The sequence below is a fragment of the Polyergus mexicanus genome, unplaced genomic scaffold (assembly GCF_030449975.1).
Source record: "Polyergus mexicanus isolate NDT 795.1 unplaced genomic scaffold, iyPolMexi1.0 SCAF_4, whole genome shotgun sequence".
Taxonomy (NCBI): domain Eukaryota; kingdom Metazoa; phylum Arthropoda; class Insecta; order Hymenoptera; family Formicidae; genus Polyergus; species Polyergus mexicanus.
In genome coordinates, this window is record NW_027223324.1 from 4436218 (window position 1) to 4452074 (window position 15857).

Genomic DNA, 15857 nt, shown 5'->3' on the forward strand with positions numbered 1-15857 from the left:
AAACAAACCAAAATCTTGGAGCGACATATCGGTTAGCTTTATTTTCTGATGCGGAGAGTCATGAGAAACAAAGGTATATAAGACGGTGAAATTAAATGTCAAATTTTCTTTTGGCAATTAACGATAAAAGCGACGGCAAAATCTCGCTTGCGATAGGAAACTACAATTAAGAGAATTTCCCCAATTGTTCTACGTCTTGTTCTCTTTCGTTTATGTGACATTTGCCACGCCTCGTATGTCTTTCTTCATACAGTTTCTTTTTCTTTTTCTTTTTTTTTCCCCCAGTTAAACCACCGATCTAGCTATTTGTTGCTTGCTTGTTTGCATGTCCTAATTATTGTCCTAATTATTGTCCGCCTGCTGCCTGCTTGTTTGTAGCTTTGACCACGTGTCTGATTTAATTCGCATTTTTCTTGATTATTTTTCTATCGGCACCATTTTCACGCGTCAAATTGATAATTGGATGATTTGAAATGTAATCGTCGATAATGCGATTCAATGTAATAGCGACGATTGGCAGAAATTATTTCGCGAGAATGTCAAAAGCAGCGATAATCCTTATTTATCAAAGAATTTTTACAAAGTGAACGTCATGTGCAAAAACTAAAATATAATTTTTTTTCAATTAACACTCATTATTTTCATCTTCTTCTTAATATATTATTTTTATATTCATTGTATCGGCTTGCCACTTTTTTCTTTTGAATATTAATATTTTGATTACTTTTTCTTTTCTATTATAATTTTTTATCGATTCGACAAAATCGACTATCTATATGTCGGGCAATCAGGATAATCATAAGGTTTTTGCGAAAGATTCGTATTATTTGTGCGATCGTGAAATATAGAATGCTCGCGTTTTTTAATCTCGTGTGAGTTAACTTTTTTCGTAAATTTCTAATCTCTTCGATTAATCTCATACGATTGACGACAAAAATAGCGTATGTTTAATTTTTCAAGTTAAACATATTTTAATTTGGTACGCCAACTCATTATTCGAACTGTCGTAATTTCTATCGATGGATTGATTCCGATACGCTAACGCCGTATACCTACCTATACTAATCGCTGCTCTAGCTCGATATACGCGCGATTATGTGATACACAAAGATCCCTCCCTCTTCTCCCTCGTCCCTTCTCTCATTTTCTTTTCCTCGGTCGAGATTTATTCCGAATACTCGATAAAACTCACAAGAGCAGAATAGTAACGACAATTACACGTCTCTCGATGCTATCTAACAAACTTATCTGTCTAATTTGACTATACGAAACTTCGCGGCGATTTGCACACAGTTCTGTATCACATTCTGGATTTATTTTCGAATGAAATTAAATTTTGATAAATCGATATAGCCAGAGTTGGTAATTTCGTATATACGGATTATCGATTTATGTGAAAAATTAATATACATATGATTGATTTATGTAAAACAATGTACATTTTGTGCTCTATACGTTTATTATATTATGCGTATTTATATAGAATCAATTGACAAATAAGTTTTGACAAACAGTTTAAAAATCAAACTTTATTTTTAAAGAATTAATGAATTTTTAAAGAATAATTTTCAAATTTTCAGCGCTGTTTTCAATTTAATTTTAGAGAAATTATCCACTTCATATTTAGCAGATAAATGATAATGACATTTTCAAGACGGAGAGTAGCTCAATGGAAGTACCAACTCTGAGCTATTAACGACCGATACATCTTGTCGATGTGTCACTTGATCACGATGATCAATCGTATCGCATTCTTACAGCTTCGCGCAAATTGAAGCGGACTACAAGAATTGAAATCATTAATTTTTAATCTTTCGTGTTTTACATGCAAACTATATCTTGCAACTGACAATGAGTCGATTCATAATATCAAATATTATATAATCGAATCTTCATATTCTTAATTCCTCGAGATCAAGTAATCTATCTATTCTTGACTAATATATTTCGCTTAGTTCCTATATTCTCATTTTAACGGCACATGCGCAAAATGTAGTCGCGCTATCAATTTATTGTGAGAAAAAGCGTTTCCATAACTTCTCATGTATTTATAAACACGTCTGTCATACTACGTACATATCCTATCTACCGAATCTGTATGGGTTATTTTACATACTCGTGAAAAGAAACCACGAAATTTAAAGAATCAAAACTATGTGAAGCGAAGGGTAAATAAATCTGTTTTATGGGGCTGCATATATTATATATTTTTGCAGTTTCACTGAAACAATTATATGTTAGGGAGAAGAAGAAAGAAAAAGTTCTTACGATGCATCCGTTCGGTATTGTTAAGCGATGAGTTATGGATACGCATGATCTTCTGTCCTTTGTTCGCTTTCCTACTCTAATATATATACGATCACGTGACGGGGAAGGAAAGCGTTAAGAGTACGAAGATTCGATCGTGTATACGTATAGCGGTCTGAATGAATATTAACTTTCGTGGCGACGGATAATCGTTCCGAGAACGATCTTATACGAATCTGGATACGTTTCAGGTACGGGCAACGGGATGCATCCGGCACCGACGACGCCTCCCACTGTCATGTACCGAATGCCGCCACCCACGCCGGGTGGGATAAACGAGCCTCAGGAATGCCCGTACTGCCGTCGTACGTTTTCATGCTACTACTCCCTCAAACGTCACTTCCAGGACAAACACGAGCAATCGGACACGCTCTACGTCTGCGAGTTCTGCAACCGTACGTATCGTACCAAGAATTCATTGACGACGCACAAGAGTCTACAGCACCGCGGCACCAACGGCGTGCTCAAGCGGCTCCTCAAGGCCTCGGCGATCAAGAACGTTCTCGGTAGCATGCATCATCAGATGCAGATGCAGCAGCAACCGCAATGAAAACGCCGGAAAAATCAAAGCCTCCCCGTGCCGCATCGTCTGCCTAATCGTCGCCGTCGTCGTCGTCGTCGTCGTCGTCATCGTCATCATCATCGTCATCGTCATTATCGCGCTACTATCGTCGTCGTTTCGCAATTTGTTTTGCTCAACAGCAATTTGTCAGCGCGCGTAAGAACCAAGATAAAATTATCGAAAACGCGGGAATGTTACCTTCCGAGACGCTCGAGTCTAGCCCAAAGCGCCTAGATTGAATAATGGTTGATCGAATTCTCTTCCCTTATCTAAATTATCGATCTGCGATGTAGAAGAGAATAGGATCGTTAACCAGACTTAATTTATCTTAAGAATTCACATTTAACAATTCGCACCCTTTGCTGTTCACTCGCGAAAGTTGGTTAACGAAAAGTTGGATCGTAGATAAAATCTAATATCTCTATCTATACATTACTGATTCGTAATCGAGATAAAGGCAGTTAATTAATCACAGTTAATTAATTATTGAAGCGAGCCAATAATAATTTGAATTAACGAAATCTTCTTTCTCCATCGGTTATATTTATGTCCGTAACTTAAAAAGAAATATCAAATCGCTAAATATAAATTAAATTAACGGATTGGTTAATTTATTAATTTGCAGTGAAGTCTTCATAATTTTATTGCATTTGCGGAACATGTAATGCATATCGTGATCAATTAAATGGTAAGATATTAAATGGAAAACGGATGAGAAAGAACAAAGAGAGGAAAGCAAAAAAAAAAAAAATCCAAAGTTAAAGTTTGAGTCGCGGACGAGTGAGTCTGATTCGAATTTTGGTATATTTTTCTTAGTTTTTCCATCATCCATCGACATATACACACGGTTCTGCTAGTTTAGATTTTTCGATTAGCGTTGTAATTTTTCTTCGTCAAGACTGCAATGAATCCAAAGAAGGACAATTTGACTGAGAAATTTGTAATTCGACTGAAACGAAGGAACGAGACGAGGCTTGAACGTTAAAGTTAGCGCGCGAAATAAAAAAAAAAAACACACAAACACACACACATTCCATTATCAGCGATTGTATCGTTGCACGCTGGTGACTCGAGTTGACTAAAATGTCGACTCCCCGGCAAGAATTTTGAACGGGAGATTTACGCATTTTCGAGAACGCTATCCCGTCACGTGTTTTTAACCAGCTTTGTCCAAATTGTCACATTGCAAAAACAAAAAAAAAAAAAAAACGTGTACAAAGATTAAGGAAGCCTATTTAGGATAGGATGTTTGTGAAGAGGAAACAGTCTTCCGGGAATCGTTTCCGTGATTGAATTCACGATTTTTTTTTTATATATATATATATATCGGGACACGCGCCAAAAACACGCGCTTAATGAATCGCTTAATGCGTCGGTAATGAATATCAATGTGTTTTCGTGATCTGCCTCGTGCGTATCGCAAGTTCAAAAAGTATACATTACGCGTTCGCGAAGGCGGGATAATAAATGGCGGAAGAGATCGTTTCTTTTGTCGAGCGTGAAACGAATTTGGAACGCGTTCCAATGATTAATTTGCGGACAAATGTAAGCCGGGAGGAGACAATCGATCATAAACGAGACCGCGAAAGGAGAGAGAATAAAAAGTGGATCGACCTTGGGCCTAAAGGCGAAACGACGGACGAAGCGAGGATGCGTTCGAACGCGCCAAAGTTACGCTTATCGATGAAACGCGATCGCGACACAATGACGGTAATCGAGGTCGTGACACGTTGCGATCGATCGACAGTTAACAAAGGAAGGGAGGACGATAACGGTTTTACGAAACGAGAGACAAGAGAAAGGTAAAGAAGCGTGTACAGACGCGGAGGTGTGGTAGAGCTATATCATGGGTTCTTAACTTGTATATGTAGGTTTGTCGTATGCGCTAAATACAAACTATATTTTTAACTCTTTAAAAGTAATATTTTGAATTGTAAATATATTATATTCATACGCGATACATCGATAACGATGATATTCTCCTGTTCAAATTTTATAAAAATCGGCATAGTCCTACCATATAGAGGTATCTCGTGGACGAGCGGAGCAGTGATGCGGAGCTTACGGTTCATTTTTCGATCATCCTTTGCGATTTTTAGAGAACATTCTTAAACCTGTTTCCCTCAACGTGCACGCTACGTTTTTATGGTCCTTGATCGAGCCAAGAGAAATTATTTTCCATTCCGCGTCTATTTGTCATTAATTTAGAAAGAGATGCGTTTCGCGAATCGTACTTTAAACGCTTGGCATAGCCTTGTCAGTCAGTGCGCGAACAATTATATAGAGCACTGCTCTGCTCTTCAAATTTTTAATATATCCATATTAACAAATGTACAAGCAAGAAGAGACCCTAAAAGTTGTTCATCGTAACATATTCAGGTTTAAAACTCAGCGTAGAGAACGAGAAAAAAAAAATGTTGATGTTTTATCTGTAAGGCTAAAAAGAAAATGCCATAATAATTAACGAGCAAGTACAAATTATCGTGGAAAATATAAATTATGTCTACGTCTAATTCTTAGGACGCGTAGTATCGGAAAGGGAAATATTTAACGGAGGGAAGCGCGGGGGATAAAAGGAAAAAGAGAAACGTATGGGAAAGGACACCGTTTGCCTCGAATTTCATTCGCGGCCGGGCAGAAAGATTAAAAGAGAGAAAGAAAAGAGAAAGAGAGAGAGAGAGAGAGAGAGAGATGCGAGAAGGAAGAAGGGTAGGCATGATTTTCCAAACATATCTTCAAAGTGTGAAGTATACTGTGAAAAAAAATATACGATTTTAGATATTTAGCTCTATCTCTATATCGAGAGATTTTATAATAATTATTACGTATACATTCTTAAATCGGTAGACCGATTCTCGATGACGTTTGGTCAGGGCATAATGTGGAGGGCACGATATGGATTGATGAAGTGCGGCCGCGAGATATTTTGCGTTTTTGTCTTTCTTATTATATTATTTTTTTTTGTTGTTGTTTAAAAAGTCACTAAGAAATGCGCGATTGGTTGGTGAGGGAAAAAAATTTATCCTAGTCATTCCGGAAATTTTTGTGATTCTGTGATATCGAGGATCGTGGCATTAAACGATTCGATGTGAAAAAAAGTCGAAAAAAGAGAGAGATAGACCAAAAAAAGTATATGTCTGTTCCACATTATGATCGCCGGGCGTATCCTTAAAAAAAAAAAAAAGAAAGAAAAAAAGAAAAAAAAACTCTTTTAGCGACGAAGAAAAGAAAGAAAATTAATTATTGATTATTATTAAATATAAAATGTCGGGAAATTTCTGTGATGTTCTTCGGTTGGTATACTAGCGCGACTGCTAAAGTGAACGGAAAAAAAAAAGTATACGGAATTTTATGTCGATGTTCGGTGTTGTATGATATATTGTAAGAGACGAGACTGTGTGTCGGGAAAAAAAATTTCATCATACTACTTCGAAATTCTCGAGATGGGGTGGGGGTAGGGATGGGATGGGATGGTGGGCAATCGCTGATCGATCTGTCGGTTTAAAAAAGAAATGTGTGTAATTTGTTTCAGAGCAAAAAATAATTTTTTTTTTTTTTTTTTTTTTTGTCTTGCCACGGTGTTCCCATGATTAATGGAAGAAATATAGAGAATGATTATAAAGTTCGATAGTTCGAGCTATTTCTATTTCACGTTAAAAATTTCACAGACATGTACACGCGAATCGAGAAATATATATTTTTCTCTCTCCTTTAATACGCGCACGATAAATGCATCCAGAACGATCAACCGTTGCCATTCATCGCTGATAGACTTAGTCTAGTGTAAACGTCTAGTAAAGTCCGCACACGCGTGTTGTGGGTGGATAGGTATGCGCGCACGAGTGCGTACGAGGGCGTGTTTGCGTGCTTACTTGCGTTACACACGTCCCCGCATGCATACGCAAGCACGTAACCATTGCAGGGTAACGACCCATCGCATGCCGAAGCGGAAAAAACCGCGTGAAAAAAAAAAAAAAACGAGAAAAACAAAATAACTATAGATTATTTATCGGAATGTGCCAAGGTCCCCGAACCGTTTACACTTTACACGGACGAAATTTTAGGTAGATAGGACGCGCCCCCCGTCTCTCCCGCGTGTCGAGTGGAGAAATATTATCAATATTAATAAGGCTAATCGTTTTAAGATATAAATGAGGTACGATTTAAAGAAAAAGAAAAAAAATATTGTACGGAAAAAATTTTTTCAGATCTTTAATGTATTAATGAATTATCCTTCGTCCCGTATGGTTTTTAGAAAAGAACCCGAGGAGAAGATGATATACGCGGCGAAAATATAAATATTTTCCATTCTATCTAAACGTTATCTTTCGCTCGCATCCTGTGTATAACGTGCATATGTACCATATATTACGAGATGTATAAGGAACCGCGCGTATTCCACCGACGATAAAACGAGAAAACTGTAAATTACACCGACGTGTAAACTCATAGCAGGATTTATTATTGCGGCGGTAGGAGGGTGCGATGCGTGGTGTTGCTTCGAGGATCGTGTAGCGTCTCTCTCTGCGATTTTCGCGCAATTACTGTTCACTTAAAAAGATCACTCAGTTTTTCGCCTGTCGACCGGCGACAAAATGGTGCAATCTCATCGTCAACAGATTAAACATATATCGTAACCGTTAAAAGCAGGAAAGCCCTTCTTCGGGAGCGTTCTTCGCGCTCCGTGCTATTCCAGCAGTTTCCTTTTGACCCGTTAAAAGAGCCACCTCTAAGTTTAGTCACCCATTCTTCGACGCGAACGGGTTCTTCGGTATAAATTTAATCGATATATATTATAACTCGAAGAGGTCAAGTTTAATTCCTGGCGCTGTGACGAATACGCGAATTTAGACTTTTGAGAAGGCTGATTTTTTTTGTAACGTTTAATATTGTCGATTTATTTAGACACAAATTTATTTCTACTAGTGTTTCCTCCTCGTTTTTCTTTATATATATACATATATATATATATATATATATTTCTATTTTTTAGAGGAACCGACTGATTAGTTTTTTTTTTTTTTTTTTTAATTGGTTAAAAAGTTTTCTTTCATCGTGTGTGATATTATATTACCAAAGAGCATCGAGAAAACTTTGTAATATTTGCTCCGACGCGAATGATATTCACCTTGGAAAGTATCACGAATACCGCATCTGTAACACGTCTCGATAATTTTTCATCGAAAATCGAGCGACGTATTATTTTTACATCGTTCTTTTTGTCTATTCTATTTTTAATAAAATCCAATATTTTGACTAAAAATATTAACTGACAAAATCAATAATAAGTAATACTATTTAACAATGGCGGTGCGTAGCTCTAACACGGGGAATATCACGAGAGTTCGGGAAAAGTTATAAATCGATTGTTTTCAATAGGGGAACACTTTTCAATTTTAACAAAAAGAGAAAAGAAATTTTATTTCCAAAAGGGGGATCAAAATGGAACTATAAATGGAAAACAGAGAGAAGTAAAAAAAAAAAAAAAATACACATGCTAATCAATAAAACAAAATAACAGTGTAATTATATAAAATTGAAGACAAAAAGAGAAAAGAACATCGTGCATAGGAGAAAGACTACTTAGATTTATTTTTATTATGTCTTAAAAAAAGACTTTAAATAAAATATTTAAATTGTGCCATAATTAATATTAATAATAAAAAAAAAAAAAAAAATCTTAAGTATAAACTTATTGTTACGAAGATTTTTAAATTTATCGGAAGAAAGAAAAATTACGAAAGAAAAAAAGAGACGAAAAGAAATGATGAAATGATAAGAAAAAGAAAATATATCATTACTATCTATGGGTAACTAATGCATAGTACGATAATACTTAGAGAACGAAACGTCGTGTCAGTTTAATGACGATTATTATATCGACAAGAGAAACTATAGGATTAAACGGTTGGTCATTTACGCTCAATATAACTAAGAACTTGTGTATAATACGGATCTTTTCTACTTGTACCAAAAATTTTATTGCCAACTGTCGACTTCGTTTTTTTCTTCCTCTTTTTTTTTTTATGTACATAGGGCATTACCTCATATCGTTCTTATCAAATATGCAATGCGAGATTATGATTAAGGTGTTAATTAAATTCATTTGAATTTAAATGTCCGACTACGAAGACGATTAGTTCACTAGACGGAGATATTTGGAGAAAAATCTAAATAGATTATGTTTACGATAATAAAGTTGATTACACGTACGATTATAACACATTTTGTAGCATGTGACAAGATTATTACATTATATCGCGCGCGCCGACGTGCATTATCGTCGGCGTAATGCGTAATTCGCGCGATGCGGCAACAAGCTTCGACGAATATCTGGCTAATGCAACTTATCGTCTACAGTCAATTTAACATCCAATCCAATTATTCGGGCCAATGAGAACTTAGCGAGACTTCAAACGTCGCGTGTCACATCTATTGTTCACATGAGTGAAACGACACTGCATAATTTAATGTACCCTTCAATGTACATACGTGTACTCCCCGGAGAGAATGTGTGTGCATATGTATGTATGACATATATATATATATATATATATATATATATATATGAGCCATGTGAATATATAACATCTCCATTGTGTAACTGAATATGTGTGCATATGTGTATGTATATGTATGTACGTATACGTATATGTATATGTATACGATATATCTGTGTATATATTAGATTAAGAAGGCACGCCGAGCGTGCGTGTCGCGAATAATCGAATCGCACGAGCGTAAACGAATGAGGTATGCGCTATTTTCTTAATGTATCATACAACGTAATAGGCACGCGGAGAAAGGATTTGTAACGGCTGCGGATTCATTTTGCTATCGAAAGTATTCCGAGGATACGTCCCGAGGGACCTCACGGTTCTCTTTTTCGCGATAGGACGAACAAAGATCCGAGCTGAGAATCGATGGTCTCGCGAGCGATAAGCGATAAGCTAATAAGATTTCGCGCATCCGCAGTAGTTACGCTCCTCTTCTCGCTTCACTCGCATATTGTGTACGTCCGTTATTTCTGATACTATTATCGATATTCATTGTACGTATATTAAACATATCTTCCGCGAGAGAGTCTACCCACATAGGAGGAGATACTTGTGTATTCTAACATCGTCGGAGAGTTTTATATATTATGCTTTTTATGTATCATATTATGATTATCTCATTATCACCGTCATCGTCATCGTTGCCGCCGTCGTAATATTCACCAGCGTCACTCTCATTGATAATAGCATCATCACACATCATTCTTCTCATCATTATATAATTATTTTACTGTTATTATTATTATTATTATTATTATTATTATTAATTATTGATTACATATATATATATATACTATTATTATTAGTAGTAGTAGAGCAGCACATTAGTATAATTTTTATTACTATAACTACTACTACTGGTATGATTATATTACTGCTGTTATATTGTTATTAGTACTGCTATATTACTATTATTTTCAATATGGTCAATAATTTTTTTGTTATATCACACAATACGTTTATTATAAGATTATAATTTGTTCATAAAATGTACAATATTGACAATTGGTCGATGATACTGATTATGTTGCACTATGCACGCATAAATATTGTATAGACACCTTTGTTAGAGCATCTATCTTTTCAGATCCTTATTTTTATTTCGTATTCTATTACGACGTTTTATTAAACCGATTGTTTAAATGATTTAAGGGATCTTATATTGAATGCTTATTATTATTTTTATTATTATTACACACGCAGTTATTAATTATTATTATTATTATTATTATATTATAATATTATTATTATTGCCGCTATTATAGTAATTACAATTATTATGACTATATTGCTGTTATTATGAGTACTCTATATTGCTATTATTATCGCCATTCACCACTGCAATCATCTTTTACAATTAATTTCGCTATCGCTAAATAATCGATATTGCTATTATAAAGAGTAATATTTATTCGGAAATTCGTTGTGACGTATGTATTTTTGTCCGCAAGTCTGAGATGAGAGAGGAGGGGACAGATACATAGTCACGACATGTATAGAGACTGCGAATCGCGAAAAACCGTTCGCTCGCGTCGCGAAATGTTTCGCCGATGCGTGCGCGACACTAGATGTCCATCCCTTTTTATCACATTGCTACATTGTAAGCTTAATTTTAGTTGCATCATCGTCACAGAGATTATAAGCTGTCGAAGTGTAGAACGGGTCGTAGAACGCAAAAGGATCCACGTGTTGCAAGAGCAGATCATAGCATGCTTTTTCGGTCTATCTTTTTTTTTTCTTTTTTTTTCTTTTTTTTTCGAGAAATCCTTATATACATCCCTACATCCGGAGGAAGAGCATCAACGGAAATGTTGAAATTATCGCGAAGCGAGTAGTTCTCGCGTGGACTCTGCTTCTTACATTCCCTTTCGAATTCATATTTCTTTTCTACGCTCGATCCTTGACGTAATTACGAGAGTCCGAGATTAACCAACCGAGTGAACGATTTTTATGTAGTTTTATGGTTCCACAAGATTAAATTAATTGAGAAAATGCGAAAAGATGTCGCAGAATTTAGTGAAAAGTTTGAAAGATCTTCTTTATTACGAGTAAAAGTGATTAAAAATATTTTTGATAAAAATTATATATTCTTATTCTTAATTGCTGATATGATCTCTAATCGATGAAAAGACAAATTACATTTTCCTTTATAACTTGCCAGCAATTTGATATAGCAGCTTGACATATATAATGTAAAATTAATATTTAATTAATAAATATTCGATATATTTATATTCGTCGAACGATTATAGATTACGTGTGAGCCTATAATTTTATTATTTCTACAAATGATATTCTTTTCAAAGCTATCTCGGGTTGCATTATATCAAGGTTCGAGTGCGTCTATGCTTTTTACATCCCGTCGTCGTATCAATGTCGATTGACTCGTCAAGAGTCGATCAATTTAACCGTAATAGAAAACGATGTTTATATCGATACGAATCCGTATTAAGTTTTTATGCAACGGATTACGCTTCTCAACAAGAATTCTCGCGCAATTTCGCGACTTTGTGGAATCTTCGGTGGACAATCACGGCCCGACTATAATTATAATGTAAACAAAGTGCAACACGCTGCCTTGCTGAACAGTACAAGTACAAAACGAATACAAATACATAAAGAAAGAAAAAAAAAAAGTACGCGTCTTCGATTTAATGAACGGGAACGGGATTACCGGTAGTTAAGGGATATCAAAACGAAGATAAAAACGACGACAAATTGTTAAGCCGTTAAGATGAACAAAAGAAAAGAACAAAAAAAAATAAAATAAATAAATAAATAAAAGAGGCTCCGTTGCGCTATATGACAACGGCCCGAATCCGTCGATCATATATTATGCATGCACGAAGGCTAAATCAACGACGGTGAAAATGCGTTTGTTCACAGATACCTCGGTTGCCGTGGCCTCAGACCTTTTCGAATTTTACACAATCACTTTTCGCTAAAATACGCGTCTTGTCCGTATTCGTCTATCTGTCGCACTTATAATTTAGAAAGAAAGAAAAAGAAAGGCGTAGTAGTACCTTGCACTTGTGTAAACTTATGCATCCTGTATATAGATAATACTGTGTATACAGAATCACCGAGCGATAAATGTACGCGTATATCTCGTTTTCGTACATTTCGTTTATCTCAAATGAAAAGGTTCAACCTGACAAAATTACTACCATGTACCGATCTAAATCCGTACTTTGAATTTGCATTTGGACTACGTAGAATTAACGATCGCTTGTATCAATGTATTTTAGAAATACACGTAGATTAAATTTGAGGAAGTTTCATCAGTTCGATCGGATCGGAAAATGTAAGAGATACCAGGATATCTTTATTATGATCCAGAACATTGAAATAGCATCTCTCGAAATGGTAGGAGATAAAAATATAAAAAGATCTCAATTTAGATTTTTTTTTTTTTTTTTTTTTTTGTATCTCCTGCATTTTCTCCCTTCAATTTAATCGGGACGACGGATATACTTGTATATATTTACCCCGCAACAATCACGTGTGTACACGCATCTCTTCTTCTTCCCTCGCCGATCGTTACGTTCTTCCATCACGCGTCTCCGAGTTGAAGAGATCTGTCGCGATCGACACGTAACCACTTCCGTAATTAATGAATGTATAAGGTTTTTACGCCCCCGCCATGTATCTACGATATAATCGAGTACTATCGAGGAGGACGATCGCGGCAACGAAGCCTATCCGAGGAAGAGCCTAATTATACATTTTACGCGAAATCCTTGCTCCCCGGAAAGGTTCCACGCACAACTGCGAAGCTTCCGGTCCCGTTCTAGGCCGGAGGCGAAACGACACTGCCAAAATCTACGTACAGTTCGTTAAGACCATCACAAAGACCATCCACCGCCCGTTCTCCCCTAACGATCATCCTGAGTTTTAATCTAAATAACGATATATAATATCTTCCGCGCGCGTCTGAGGCTCGGCAATAAGATATATTTCTCATCTAAGCTACAATAGTTGTTGTTGTTGTACTTATTTCTCTTCTCTATTTCGTCACCGGTCTCTGGATGTTAAATGCGGCTACGAGCAACACGTGCATCGTTCGTATGCGATGGATTCCCATGCGAGAGTTGCACTTTTTAAGGGAACGAGTGATAGAACGACGCATGTGAGCGACGAGCGCGCGAAACTTCGCGTATTATTATTATTATTATTATTATTATTAATTATTAATTATTATTATTACTATATTTTACAGAGTGCGGATATTAGATATAAAAATATGTATAGATAAACATACACATAGACAGAGATGTACACGCGATTGCGAGCGCGCAAGTACGCACGCGCACACACGTACACATATTGTTCCGTTATCGCCGTTATACCATCCGTGTAACATAACATTGCGAATAAACTTGCAGTTTATTAACCGATCAAATCTGTGACTGTTCCCCGTAAACGATCATGCTCTATAAGATTCACGTCTCTTACTGGAAATAAACATTTTCGTAATCAAAATAAATTTGCATATATACTTAATTCTGCGTGATAGACACATCTCGAAGAAGATTAAAGAAGACGAGAGAAAGAGGAACCAGTCTGCGTTATAAAGTTATAAAGTATATAATATTACTCTGTTTTATAATGTAAAGAGAAAACATTATAATCTCCTTGACATACCACTTTATTTTTGGATTATAGCTCTCAATTGAAAGTTTAAACTAAAAATGTATACCTATAAACATTGTATATATAGAGTACTCTCTATCAGATCGTATAACAGCTTTAATAATTTTAATTCAAATTTATATAAACGATCATTTTTTTATCTAAAAAGACAGACGAAAATTAAAACCTGAGAAATTGATTCTCAAAATCGATATATTTATTGAAAAATTATGATAAAAATTGTGGTAAAAGATAATTATAAAAAAAAATTTAATAAATTTAAAAACCTACAAACATAAAAAATAATGTAATATTATGAAAAAATATTCCCCTATTATACTGCAATTTAGATTATGCAATTCAGCAAAGACAGAATAAAAAAAAAAAGAAAGAAAAGAAACTCAAACTTCAAGAATTCTCGATATAATCCAATTTGGCAGAAAAGATTATAAAGTACCAATTGTATAAATATAAATTATACATTTTTGATGAATAAATTTATCGAATGATCTAATTCGAAATATAATTAGTTCTTGCAACATTTAATTATTAAAAGAAATAGTGGTATGTTGGTTTATAATATTTACATCAGTTTTAGTGTCTTTTATATAACACATTAGTAATAATAATAATATTAATTATATTAATAATAAAATAAATAATAACTATTAATAATAATAAAAAATATATATCGTGTAACAATTTTTATTTTAATGCAAATTTGCACATCATAAACAAAACATGAATTAAAATATTCGTAAACTTTAATTAGTATTGTTTCAATATCTGTTTCAATATCAATCACATAAATTTATTATTTTCATAATATCTCATAGAGTATTTATAGATTTACAAATCTTCAAAATATTAGGATTACGAAAAGCACTTTTGAAAAATAATGATCGCGTTCTTCATTATCTTTTGCTCGTCGATTGATGAATGATAACAATAAAGATGTAATCGTACAAATGTACATTACGAAAGAATAATTTAGTATACGTCAAAAATAGTATTATAAAATGGCATTAAAATAGATGACATGAGTTGTGACAATCAACTGACTATCCCGACTATCATCGAACCACAAGTGTTAAACAAAGGTAGGTTATATAGAGCGACATAAAGTACTTGCAATTATATCCGCGCGTCTCCACCCATCGAGCGACGGATGAAATATCGACGCGCGGCTTTACTATCAAGTCCCGCGGCCTTGAACGAGGGGCGCAATTCTCGTCGTGGCAAAATGGCATCGCGGGGAGTATGCGCGAGTATGCAACTCGTATCGGGTGGATCCCTTATCATAACCCAAGCTGTACATCCCTCGTCCGTCCTTTCTTAACCAATCCTCGCTTAAATACGCGGTATCAAAATTCAATTATCAAGATAAGTCAATTGATCGGCCATCGATTAATCTATGCTATATATCGTTATAAACAGTGTGGCCTTTTGACTGCATTTTTTCTCAGCTTAAGATTTTCGCTCGGAGAAATGGAGGAAGGAAGAAAGGATGGAAGGAAGGAAGGAAGGAAATAACACAAGGGAAGAAAATCGTAGAAAGGGGAGATTGCGTGGGAGCGCGCGTGCGCTCGCACTGCACGTGTGAGAGGGTGCGTGGGTATGCGCGTTGCTGGGGAATCGACTGGGGCGGTCGCGGCGGGTGGTGGAGCGAAAAGATGACGACAAGGAGGAAGGGTGGAAGAAGTGCGCGCGCGGAAGGGAGAGAGAGAGAGAGAGAGAGAGAGAGACAGAAGCGGACAGATATGATCGAGCGCGAAGATTTAGTCAACAACGCGCGACCA

The 15857-nt window shown here is 35.6% G+C and overlaps 1 protein-coding gene across 4 annotated transcripts in view; it reads left to right on the forward strand.

The window, feature by feature from the left end:
• Positions 1-5555, forward strand: part of LOC138932386 (broad-complex core protein isoforms 1/2/3/4/5-like) — a 64813-nt gene extending 59258 nt beyond the window's left edge. For 2 of the 4 annotated variants that reach the window (XM_070294166.1, XM_070294167.1), the window contains exon 6: positions 2499-5555. In XM_070294166.1, coding sequence (XP_070150267.1) covers positions 2499-2857 — 359 coding nt within the window. In that variant the 3' untranslated portion in view covers positions 2858-5555. The remainder of the gene's footprint in view (positions 1-2498) is intronic. The other 2 variants (XM_070294168.1, XM_070294171.1) reach the window with 1 other exon arrangement.
• The last annotated feature ends 10302 nt before the right edge of the window (positions 5556-15857 follow it).